The sequence below is a fragment of the Mobula birostris genome, chromosome 7 (assembly GCF_030028105.1).
Source record: "Mobula birostris isolate sMobBir1 chromosome 7, sMobBir1.hap1, whole genome shotgun sequence".
NCBI lineage: Eukaryota > Metazoa > Chordata > Chondrichthyes > Myliobatiformes > Myliobatidae > Mobula > Mobula birostris.
The window spans coordinates 135,963,462-135,976,874 of NC_092376.1; the positions used below are offsets into that span (position 1 = coordinate 135,963,462).

General features: G+C 40.5%; 1 protein-coding gene across 2 annotated transcripts in view; it reads right to left on the minus strand.

Moving 5' to 3' along the window:
- Positions 1-13,413, minus strand: part of LOC140200447 (PDZ and LIM domain protein 7-like) — a 137,466-nt gene that overhangs the window by 71,762 nt on the left and 52,291 nt on the right. For both annotated transcript variants that reach the window (XM_072263795.1, XM_072263794.1), the window contains exon 3: positions 9,151-9,184. In XM_072263795.1, the coding sequence (XP_072119896.1) occupies positions 9,151-9,184 (34 nt within the window). The remainder of the gene's footprint in view (positions 1-9,150; positions 9,185-13,413) is intronic.

The window sequence follows — 13,413 nt, forward strand, 5'->3', positions numbered from 1 at the left end:
GCCAAATAGCCTTTTTCTTGTAATCATAATTCTATTATCCTATGGAGAGAGATGTGTGATTGAAGGGACTATAGCAAGATAATTGAATATATAACATTGTGAAAAAGGCATGATGTAAAATAGAGGCAAACTAGGTTACAAGTAGGTAGGTACAGTACACCCATACTACTTTAGATTCTGTTGGACAGCTTAAACATGATTTAGGTAATTAAAATTTCTCAAAACAGATGCAGCATTTTTTTTGCTGTAAAAGACAGGTTTGTACACAGCTGGATTTAATTATTTCAAGATTGCTTTAAGATAACATTTGAACTGAAATTAAATCGTGGGGGTGGATGTCCCATTCAGCATGACATGAGTTAAGAACAGATTCAGATCTTGTGGTTATAATGATGGCAAAACTTGTCAGTGTTCATCGTTTTCCCACTTGAAGCTGACAGTAACATCTGGCTTCCACACGTGCAGAATTAGACAGCTACTTTGCTGATGGAATCAATAATTAATCAGTAAGTTGATCAGGACTTTAACTATTTACAAACTATTTAGCCTGAAAGAGCGCAAGGGCAAAAAGAGAGAGAGAAAAGAGAGTTAAAATGAATATGAATTATTCATTATCGGCTGAAACATTTACAAGCTTTGTAACTGAAATTTTAGAAGTTATTTGCTTATCTGGATGCAAGATAAGATTACATTATTATGAAGTATTATCATTAGTGTATGTCAGAAATCCCCTATAATTGATACCAAAAAATCTACCATCCCCCAAAACTGAAATTGCATCACAGAGATACTTGACTGTTATTTTAGCTTTCTTCAAGGTTAACAGGGCACACTGCCACACTATCCCTGTGTATACAAGACTAGGTTTGGTCAAGGTCAAGTTATTTCTTCTTGATCACATACTGCAACAGTACAATCTGCATGAAGCCTCTAGTTTCCCTCACTCAGTCACTTTTTTTTTACAATGTTGGATGGGAGGAAAAAAAGCATCAGCATTCATGCTCTAGTCAAGTCCTGAGTCTGATATTCCAGTTCTTGCCAATTAATCCAATATTTTATAATCAGAAATGGCTTCTACTTGCAGGCCTACAGTGAAACCATGCTAGTGCACACATGGGCAAACTGTTCCAGGAAATCATGACTGCCTGTGAAAATAAAAACCTCCTGTCATCTCATCTGAGATTTGCTTTCATAATTTGAAGCTCTCTAGCTTGCTCTTCTACACCCACACAAATAAACAGAATTGGTTCTCTTCCAATACTTCCAATGTTATATTTGATTATTCTAGCTGAACACCAACACACCATTAGTTAATTGTCTATACTCTGCTTTTCAATAAGAACTTAGCAGTAGCATAGAAACAAATGAAAAAAGTTAAAATCTGAAGTTAGTTCTGAAAATGCAAATATATCTGCAATTTGCATATTGGTTGAAGGGGGATCTTTCAGTGAAAATGTCAACTTTCATTTCCGTGATAGTAAAGCACTTCCTACTTGAAGATGTCATCAACAGTTATTACTGTCACTACAAGGGGCCTCCCATCATGTGTCTGGCAAGGATCCTCAACTAATTTGATTTGTTTCATGGCTAAATGATTCATTTCCAAAACTACTTTAACTCTTTGGTATCAATAAGTCACTGAAAAAATGACAAGCCTGAAGTAGATTCCCATCAAATGAAAACATGCAACATGACTCAGATTTAGAATACCTGAAAGTTTAAAACTTAAGACAGATGCTAACCCAGCCTAAATAAATGTATCTACATAGCATTGTTATTGCAGTACAACATCCAGAGGTGCCTAACAGAAATATTCTCAGACAAAATTAAAGCTTCTGTATGGTATCAGAATGGTCAATCGTTATCTTGGTCAAGGGCCAAGTATTTAAAAAGTAAATTATTAGAGGACAGTGGGGAGAGAAATACAGGGACTGGGCTGGCTGGAGGGCTTGACACACTGAAGTTAAGTTTCTGAGTTTTAATGTAATAGAATTAAAGAGATTAGGGAGGGAATTTGAGAACGAAGAAAAAAATCAATAGTAAAGCAATTAAGATTGTAAGAATTCAGAACTAGAGAAGCACAAGGTCTGTGAGCTTGAAGAAATTACACAAATAGGGAGGGGCAAAACCATGGAGGGAATTGAAGGCAAGGCCAAGTAATTTTAATCTTTGAGATTCTGCCAAACCAGGAATACTGTTTGGTTGGTGATTTCATGGGAATGACATTTGATGCAAGTCATGAGACAGGATGAGACAGAATATGCAGTGTGGTAGAAGGAAAGAAGCTACAAGACTATGAGAAGTCCAGAAATAGCAAAAGCAGAGAAAAGTGTTCTGCCATAGCATTTAACTTTTTAAAGAACATAGTTTAAAAGATGTTTGTCTTTTCAGTGCTTCTGCATTTAATAAAAGACACTGAAGCAAAAGTAACACATCTCATTTTGATACTTGTACATACATTTTCAAATCAGATTGCTAGTGAGCAAGATGAATTGACAAAATTGACTATTTGACTACATATCCATCCTGAAGTGCCCTCTGCATTGTCATTCTGTGGTGACACATTTTCTTCATATATTATAAGACCATAAGACATAAGGGCAGAATTAGGCCATTCAGTCCATCAAATCTGCTCCATCATTCCATCATGGCTGATTTATTTTCCCTCTCAACCACATTCTCCTGCCTTCTCCCCATAACCTTTGATGCCCTGACTAATCAAGAGCTATCTAATATGCCCAATGAATTGGCTTCCATGGCTATCTGTGGCAATTAATTCCAAAAATTCACCACTCTATGGCTAAAGGAATTCCTTTTCATCTCTGTTCTAAATGGACGTCTCTCAATGCTGAGGCTGTACGCTCTGCTATTCGACTCTCTCACTATAGGAGACATCTTCACCCACTCTATCAAGCCCTTTCAACATTCGATAGGTTTCAACAAGATTCACCCTCCCTGTTCTTCTAAATTCCAGTGAGTACAGGGTCAGAGCCATCAAGTGCTCTTTCTATTTTAACTGTTTTATTCCCTGAATCATTCTAGAGAACCTCCTCCAGACCCTCTCCAATGGCAGCACATCTTTTCTTATATAAGGGGCCCAAAACTGCTCATAATACTCCAAGTGCAGTCACACTGGTGCCTTATAAAGCGTCAGCAGTATTAAAACATAGAAACAAACACTGCAACCCAACTTGTCCATGCCAAAGAGTTGTCTACTTGAGCTATTCCCATTTTTCTACATTTAGCCCAAATCCCTCTAAATCTTTCATAACTATCAACCTGTCCAAGTATCTTTTAAATGCTCGTATTGCTGCAACTCTACTAGTACCTCTGGCAGCTCATTCCATATATGCACCACTCTCTGTATGACAACGTTTCCCCTTTGTAACCTTTTACATGGTTACCCAGGACTTAGAAATTGAATGATGCACAGCTTCTTAGCTTGGATTGGTTTTGTAACTTATATCAGTTGTGTATTTATTTCTTGTTTCCCAAATGAAGCCGTGATCCATTGTACATACATTTTACTTATCTTAACGACGCAAACCCAAAACAGGTCTGGCCCAGTGCCAGAGTCCAAGGGTAAATTCTGACTTTTGGTACTGTATGTGTGGAGTCGGTATGTTCTCCCTATGAGCACATGCGTTTCCTCCACATTCTCCTTTTTCCCTCCCACATCCCAAAACAGATGTGTTGGTAGGTTAAATTGGCCAACGGAAACTGCTCTGAGTGTGCAGGTTAGTGGTAAAACCCATGTGCAGTCAGATAATGTGGAGAGAGAAGAAGGGACAAATGTTGGATTTTTATAAAATGGGTGGATAGGCTGCTGCAGGGTCAATAGGTTGAAGGGCCTGTTTCTGTGCTGCATCTCGCCATAAACAAGGTAGGAGACGTCTGCTTAATGGAAACTTAAAGGCTACCACCAGATCAGAGACCACATTGGAGGCAATCCCATTAAGTCTCATGTAAGAACTGTACACAAGGTTTGTTGTGTTTCTTTGGATTTTCCATCTCCAACGTTTGAGCGTTATCATAATCCTGATGTTCTTTGATCATAACAGCCAGCCAGTTCCTCAACTCATACTTAGGGCTCATACTGTATTCCCATGATCTGGTCTGGTCCAAATATTAAGGTCACAACCCTCCCCAAAATTCTAACTCACCTTCCCCACAAACTAACTGGGCCGCTTCTAACCAACAACCATTGCCTGCAGAGTACTTCTCCTTATTCCAGATTGGAACTTGCACCTACTGTGCTTCATCCACCTAAGGGACCTTTCCCGATGTGACAAATAAAGCTAATCTTTGTTTCTAATCCCTCTTGCCCGTCAGTGAAGAAGTGCTGCCCCTGCATTTCCAGTTTTTAAAATAGACCTTGCTTATATATTTGTGCCAATTTTTGCACACACCCTGGCTCCTCGGAACAAGATCTGCAGCATCTTCAGGTAGCCAGAATGAACGGTGAAAGGGTTAAGGACAAGTTGAGACTCATCACAGATGTTGATCGATGATGGGACTGACCTTGGATCCAAGCAGTAGATAGCAACATTGTGTGTGAACAGAGAGATTTTGATCTGAGTTTGCCTACTGCCTGGCATTATCACCACTCTTTATCTATCTTATTTTATTTAGAAATACTGCATGGTAACAGCCCTGCTGGCCAAAAAAGCCCATGCCACCCAAATATACCCATGTAATCAATTAACTTACTAACCCATACATTTTTGGGATCTAGGAGGAAACCCACATAGTCACGGCAAGTAAATACAAATATCTCACAGGGAGCAGTAGAATTGAACCTGGGTTGCTAGTGTTGTGATAGCAATGTGCTAGCTTATGCTACAGTGCTGCTCCTAACTACTATGCTCCAGTACAACATGTTATACAGCAACATGTTCTTCCTGAGTCAGCATGTTCACCATGAAAACAAGACGAGAGAGATTAGGCAAATTTGTCTGACTCCAGAATTGATAGAGAAGCCTGTCTCCTACCCATTGATTAGACCACTACTAGAGAGCAGATAGAACCAGTTCTCTATTCCCTCCCCAAAGCCTACCTTGGAGAGTATGTTTTTCACTTACACGAGTAATATCCTGTCAAATATCTTGCCTCAGCTGTCCAGATAAGTGTGCCTCTTCTTTCCTCACTCCCTAAGCAATGCAGGACAGTCAGAGATTTTCCTGCTAGGTACATCATAGGTCTGGTCTGGTGTACCACAATATATATCCCAGAACAGACGTGCTCTGACTGGTGATGACCTTGGAACCTGTATCCCCATTCAACAGTGAACTAGGTTGCCATTGACCAGCTCTCTCCTCTTTCTGATTGCAAACAATGACAATGCCGCCCTTCCTCATGGATTTTGACACACTGCCAATGAGAAAACGTGCTGGTCTGGGCCCATCCAGTCCCAACAAATCAGTTTTTGGAAGTTTGATTCAGATTAAGGGAAGAAAACAAGTTTGCCATCTCTTCCAAATTCAGTGTCTGGTCTGGTCCCTCCTGCTTGCTGCTGTCTAAGATCTCTATGATAGAGGATGGGAGACTGTGCTGTCTGAACCCATTCTACTACAGAGACTGACACACAGGGATCTGCAGATCTGGTTGTTACAGCACTGTTCTCATCGCTACACCTGTGACCCTTTGGGATGAAGTGTGAACACATCACATCATGCTCCCCTGGGCAGATTGTGGATGGAACCGCAATCTCAATGGATTCCATTACAAAGAAGAAAGCTTGCCAGTTCCTTGTCACTTATTGGGCGTTTGAGAAGTGACTGGCTGCTGTGTCTCAAGCAGGTTTTTGAGTGATTAATGATCAAAGCATTGCCAAGACCTACCAAGGTCAGGCCTCCATTTCGCACGCGAAGGGCAGTGACGTTGACAAAATTCCAGAGAGACAGCATGCGGGAACCTCGTGGTGAACAGGCTGCAGGACGGAGCACAAGCCGATGTTTGGCTCCATTTCGCCGACTAAAGCTCCCATTGTTTGCTGATTAAAGCGACAAGGGAGATCGAAGCATCGAAGCGATTGCATAGGGGTGAGTATGGCTCTGAACCAGAGAAGGAAAGATCTTTCAAAGTTGTATTTTTATCCACCTCTACCACCATTTCTGCCAGATCATTCCACCTACCACCACCCTGTGTGAGAACGTAACCCCCCAGGTCCTCTTTAAATCCTTCGCTCACTACCCTTAAATCTAAGCCTTTCATATTTAGAAAGAAATCTGAGAAAAAAAAGACCATGCTCATTTATAGTATCAGTGTTATTCAGGGAACTACTGTCTGTACTTGTATTCCATTGTCTCTATTCTACAACATACTCCAGCACCCTGCCAGCTACTCCAAGTTGTCCTATTGACATGAACATCAATTTCTCTAACTTCTGGTAATTTACCCACTCCCGTTCCCTCTTCTGCAATTCCTCACCCTGGCTCCCCTCTTACCTCTTCTCTTTTCATCACCTGCCCATCACCTCTGCCTGGTGCCCCTCCATCCCTTACACCCACTGGTGATTCTCTTGTCTTATCAGATTCCTGCTTCCCCACCTTTCCTATCACCTCCCATCTACTTATTACATCCCCCCTCCCCCACCCATCTGTCTTCACCTATCACCTTCTAGATTGTACCCCTTCACCTCCCCCACCTTCTTATTCTGGTTCCTTCCCCCTTCCTTTCTAGTCCAGATGAAGAGTCTTGGCCTGAAATGCATAGATGCTATCTAATCTGCTGAATTCCACCAGCATTGTGTGTGTGTTGCCATAAAGGATTTAGCCCTTTATGTCTTTGTCACTTGTTAGCAGAAACATAATTAATACTGGGACTTTGATTTGTGCAAAATGAACCACTCCTCCTTTTGGTATGTAAATAATAATGTTAAACAAAATTTCAGAAAAGTAAACAGTATTCAGTAATAACTCAAGTTGTTATTTCTCCATCCCTTTCCATACTGCACTCAAATTAAAGTGTCTACAAAATACCATCTCAAGTCCATTGGTTCTATCAAGAGGACACAAAATATTTATCTAACCTTAAAACTTCAGTTTATTTCCATAGAACTAAATGTTCGATATATTAAGGACTTCTGAATTAAAACAATGATTCAAAAATGTGAGTGTGGAGAAGTTTGGTGTATAAATGATGCATGAGATGTGGAGCAGTATACTCCAGAGGATAGAGTAATACCTCACAAAGAAAGAATTTGGTTATGATTGTTTGAGGTCAAGCATTGCATTGCCATGACAACCACCTTCAAATACTTCAATGATCTTTCATCAACAAGTCAAAATTTGCTGATAACTGCACAGTTCAATTCTACTTATAAATCTTCAGCACATGAAGCCGTCCATGCCTGCATGAGACAAGATCAAAGCAGCACTCAAACATAAGACTAAGTGGAAAGTAACATTCACACCACAGAAATTTGAGTCAGTGATAATCTCCAACAAGGGACTGGAACCACTTTCTCTAGATTTTCAATGCATTTTTATGTTGTACGTGACAGGATCATCACTGATTCAACTAACCAGCCACATAACCAAAAAGAAAGAGGAAAGATCAGACTGCAACAATGAGAAAAGAAACAGGATTACATGTTTCAAGTCAAAATTCCTTTGTCAAAACTAGGACAGGAAGAAGCAGTGGAAGAGCGGTGTGGAGGGACAGCTGGTAGGGAGAATGTCTCTGAACAGGTAAACCAGAGTGACCTTGGCAAAAAAAATGTAAACAAGCTTATCTGGTCAGTGAGTAAATGGGAGCAGCGAGAATAAAAAAAAAACAAGCAAATGTACATAAATTTTAAAAAATGTAGGAACTGCAAAAGTGAAACGTAAACCCTTTCTCTCCAAAAGATGATAACTTGCTGAGCATTTCTAGCATTTTATGCTTTAAAAAAAATTCACATATATAAGTACATAGCCACATGAATATTTTGAGAACTTGAATATTCTGTGGTGAGCAAAATCTGACCACTATCCTGAAGACAAACCTAGATTATGACTAAACTTTGTCTACTTGCCTGGATAATTGCAGATCAAGCAACTTTTAGGAAGCTTGACACCAAGTCAAAACAGCCTATTTGATTAGAACCCTAACCACTGTCTTAAATGCACCTTTCCTCCATCACCAGTCCATGCTGATTACAGAATGCACTGTAGTTACCTAATTAGACGACTCTAACAGCACTGGCTAGATTCTATCATCAAAAACAAAACACAGATATATCTGAATACAATCACTTGGGGTGTCCCCTTCCAAGCTGCACACAATCCTGACAATTTTTCCATTGTTACTGAATTGAAATCCCATAACATGTGCCCACACTGTGGGGAGCAACCTGACCAGAATGACCATAGTAGTCTCAGATGACATGTCACCACCAGTTCAAGATCATTAAGCAATAACTAAATAAATACTGCCTTGCCAGACACACCCAGATCCAAAAATGTAAATAACTCAACTCTGGCTTGCCTAATTGCCCTCAAGAAGATCAAAAACACTAATCTTTTAAATGTTCACTAAACAGGATGAAGAAGATGGCTGTCAATAAGCATAGTACTAACAACTGATGCTGTAATGCAATCAGGTAAAAGAGCACTGTGTGTATTTAGCAAAGCAGTAAGCGGTAATTTTCTCCAAAGTTTTGTGCCTAAAGTATAACTCATTCAGAACAGATATAGACAGAGCAAAACCAATGGTGAGCAATATATTGATTATGAATGCTAGTCAATGTATTGGTAATCACTATGGTTTAGAAAGCAATTTCCATTATTCCAAGTGTTGATCTCCTCATTCAGCTGCAATCCACTTTACAAATATAATTTTAATCAGTATTCATTTGAGTATAACCCAAGGTTATATCATATTTCATATCAACAGTATAATGTTTTTACTAATACCAAGATATCCAAGCATAAATGCAGAGGAAACCAAAAGTCTATGGCCTGGGGATACATGCATAGCAAAGACTCCATTTTCAGTGAATATGATTTTTTAAAAATATTATAAATGGGAGCTCTTACTGACAACACAAGCAAATGAAGTTACACTGAACCTATGTAATTACTTAGCAATCGGCCTGCTTTCATTTGTGATGATTATGATAAACGTATAAAATACTAATACTTTATCAAACTTATTTATCCACTATACCTTCTCATCACCGCTGCCAGAGGAACGATGAGCTCTGAGAAGATAAAGAACAAAAAAAGGAGTTAGTGTTGCAATATATCCTAAGTTAAAGTTCAATACAAAATTATATACCGCAGAGGATGTGGTACCAAAACGCATCATCCTGTTAAATTGCATGATGAATCATTCTTTACAGCAATAATTGATGCAATTACGTATTTCATTTAAAGGAATGAGACTGCGAGATAATGCAAGGTCACATTTTTTCAGTCAGACACTGAACCATTAACATTTGAATTCCTGAATCAATACCTTGAAAAGGTGTCAGAGGATAATCCATTGACGTTATACCACTGAATGTCAAATGAGTTATTAGAAGTCTAAAGATGCGAATGTGAATCAATGCCCATATTCTAGACAGGGAGGTCGATTTTGCAAATAAACTCCAAACACCAACACGAAAATTGGCTGATGCTAATAGAACCAATAACCTGCTATAGATCTCCAATACGCACTAAATAAAGGGACATCATGTAAGCCAAGCCTTGGGTTCCTTGGTTCAGAACCTAAATTACTGATACCACAAAGGTCAGAGCAGATAAAAAAAAAGCAGAAAAAATGTTAAGACTAGTCACAAAAACCGCCTGATCCAGTCAATTGGTTTCAACTGTGTTTGATAATATTGTAGAGATATTTTATATCATATCATGATGGAACCCTAAACCTTAATTTCTGATCCAAGTTTGGTTTGTGGCATGATGAAGTTATATGCTCCAAAATGCTTGAACAGATAATTTAGGCTGGAGCTTCAGTAAAGTATTACAGACCATACACTGATATACGTTTAAGTTTATTGAACACAAACCTTTGGTTCCTCTTCCTCAATCCTCAGGATCAAGGGAGGCTTGCCTCCATTCTAATTTTGTGGGTTCTGAGTTGGTTAACGAAGACCATGTAGGAAATGCAGATACCTCCAAAGAGAGAGCAGGGTAAGCTAACTTGGTGCACAAAGGTGGTGCTTTCCTTCTATCACCTATGCAGGATTTCTTTGTCTTCCTGTCATGCAGCCTCAAAGCTCCCAGTCTCACCTTCTTCACTATGAGTGGTCGTTAGCCACCGGTTCCCAAAATTCAACAAGGGTACTTACTTCAAGGAAGCTTTGAGCAAATTCTCAAATGTGCTCTTTTGTGCAACATTTTGCAGAGACGGGTATTAATTCTGCAGTGCCATGAAATGCCTATTGTCAATAGAGCATGACTCTGAAATGTATGTGAAAGTAGGACTCACTGCAAGACCATCACCACAATTTACTTGTTTATTGAAGGTCAGAGACAACATTCAAACACAGTGGACACCGGTTACTTGAGCCATCGGTTAATCGGGGCAGTCGCTAATTCGGTATGACTGATAAATAACAAAAACTAATCAATAAAATTGCTGGGTTTCCCTTCATTTACTTGTGACATTTGTGCAAGAGACTGCTGCGAACAGGTTCTAACTATCATCAGTCGAGCCCCCTTGTGTGGCCATTAGTTGCTACACAGTGCTTAGAGTGAACAGTTTTTAAAAAGCATAGTTGTGTGTGTTTGTGTTCATCGAGCAGTGATTTTTGTCAGTAAGACAATTCAGAACTATTTTACTCATTGCAGTTTCAGGCATTCAGGCTTGTAGATGCCAGAAACAGCCAAGAGTGAAAATGAAATGATTGCACTACTTCAACAAGTTAAGAACTACAAAGAAATTGAAGGTACCTACAATCATCTTGAATATTACATTGAAATGAAGATTTGGAGGATGCAATTGTCTGAAGCGTTGCATGAAGGCAGTCCATCATCTGCACTAAATGTCTGCACTGATTTTGTTCATTGCGTACACTGGATGAATCCCTCCATCATATGTATTCGGAACTAATACAGTTTTAAAGTACTGTAGCACTTTTGGTTAGTGTTCTAATTAGTTCTATATTCCATTTAAATACATAATTCGTTACTCAGTTTGTCTTTTTTAAACACGTTTTCAACTATTTCCATGAAACTTCGGCTAACTGGGACAAAATGTACAGATCTCAATGTGTCCCAATTAATCGGAATCCACTGTAATTCCAATTGTTCCTCATCAGCATTAGACAGTGTAAAGTTGCTGCTACACTACAAGGTCCTAATTTACAGAAGCCATTGCAGAGATTCTATTTGTCTCTGGTATTCAAAAGAACGGGTCTGATCATTTTTCCAACAGAAGGGTCCATTCAATTGGATCATGAAGGCTCCACCTGCATTTTAAAGATAATAACTGTGAGCAACAAGTCAATCATGCAGTCATCTGCAAGGATTTCCTGAAACCTCTGTGGGAGAAGGACTTGGCGGATACCATGGATGGTTCCCCAGTCAGACTGTCAGTCATGTTGCAGAATACATCACCAGAACTCTTAAGAGGGTACTGAGCCCCTGCCTGACAGGTGACCAGAAGGAGCACCCCCATCAGATTTTTCATGAAAATCAAAGTCTATTATGCTACCATGCATACGCTGCCCTCAAGTTAGCTAAATTGTAGATTAAGTTGCCATCTACTTCGTTATGTTTGCCAGGAAAGTCTAAAAAGGGGTTCAGGTTTATTCCAAGCAGCTGCACAACATAAGACTGTGCTCAGATTGTTTCCAGAGACACATACTGAAATAAAGCTCAACTGCTACTGGAACTTCAACTTGGTAAAAGATACATTTTGGTCTGCAAGGTGACATCTGCAAATTAGTGCTGCCGACTGGCATATTCTAAGGAGAAATGAAGTGAAGCTTTAGATTTCCACAGAAAAGCCTCTATGGAGAAGAACCACAACCTAGGACCATGCAACAACACTGAGGGGCTGCATAGCAACCCTCAAACCGATGGAATGCTTGGGGGTGAAACATTCATGACATTCACACATGCGGCTGCATTAAATTGGCTGGCTCAGTGAACAAAGGTAATCATGTTTCAATTCCTTCAATGGAGGAAGGATGCAAGGAAGATCGTGAGAGGAAGGCCGTGAAGTACCAGTCCCTAGTCCAGCAGTGCAGGGACAAAGGATGGCAGACGTGGCTATTCCCTGTGGAGATCGGCCGTAGAGTGTTCTCAGCAAGGTCAGCAGGGAGGTTGCCGTCTGCACTGGGTCATGATGAAACGAGCAAGAACCAAGCAGTTCACAGGATGGGGGAGGAAGCAAAAAGAGCCTCTTGCTGGATATGGAGCGGGTGAGAGGAGTTAATCTGTCAGCCAGGAGCAGATGGGCAGTGACTTGGCCACCACTGCCGACCACTACACTCTCCAGTGGGCAGGTGTGTAGAAACACTCCATGAAGGTTGGGTACCACCTGACATCTGCCCCTGGCCAGAAGCTATGGTTACCTCATCAGGTAACTGAAGAGAGCACTCTGGTGTATGATGCAAGTGTTACTTTCAATACAAAAACCATTTCTTAAGTAGTTATTGAACTCAGTATTCAGTCAAAACTAAATGAAACAGTCAAGCACTCTGGAACTCAGCTCTGGCTCCAAACCTACCCACGTCTTTTTAAACTCCTGCTGTTCCCAACCCTGCCCCTTGATACTGGCTCCAGTTACAAACCAACTATTAATATTGCACAGCAACACGTAAAATTCTGCAGGAACTCAGGATGTCAGGCAGTATTGATAGAGGGGAATAAACTGGTAATGTTTCAGGTTGGGACCCTTCATCAGGACTGGAAAGGAAAGGGGGAACAGACAGAATAAGGTGGGTTTGGGAAGGGGAAGGAGTTTAAGCTGGCAGGTGAAAGCTAAAACTAGGAGAGGGGCTACGTGGGTGAGTGGAGGAGGGGATATGTTGAGAAGCTGGGTGGTGATAGGTGGAAAATGGCTAAAGCAGGAGAGGAAAATGGATCATAGGAGAAAGAGGAGGGGCACTAGTGCGAGGTTATGGACAAGGAAAAGGAAAAGGAAAAGGAAAAGGTACCCAGGCGATGTATGAGGTGTTGATGATCAAATCTGAGAGTGGACTCATCGTGGCAGTAGAGGAGGTCAAGACTGACATGTTGCAATGGGAATGGGAAGTAGAATTAAAATAGGTGGCCATCAGGAAATCCCAACTGTTGTGGCAGACAGAGTGAAGGTACTCAACGAAGTAGTCCCCAACGAAGTAGTCCCCCAATTTATGTCAGGTCTCACCAACAGAGGTGGCCTCACCAGGAAAAACAGAGCAGTATATGACACCAACAGACTCACATGCCAAGTGTTGCCTCACCTGGAAGGATGATTTGGGGCCCTGAATGCTGG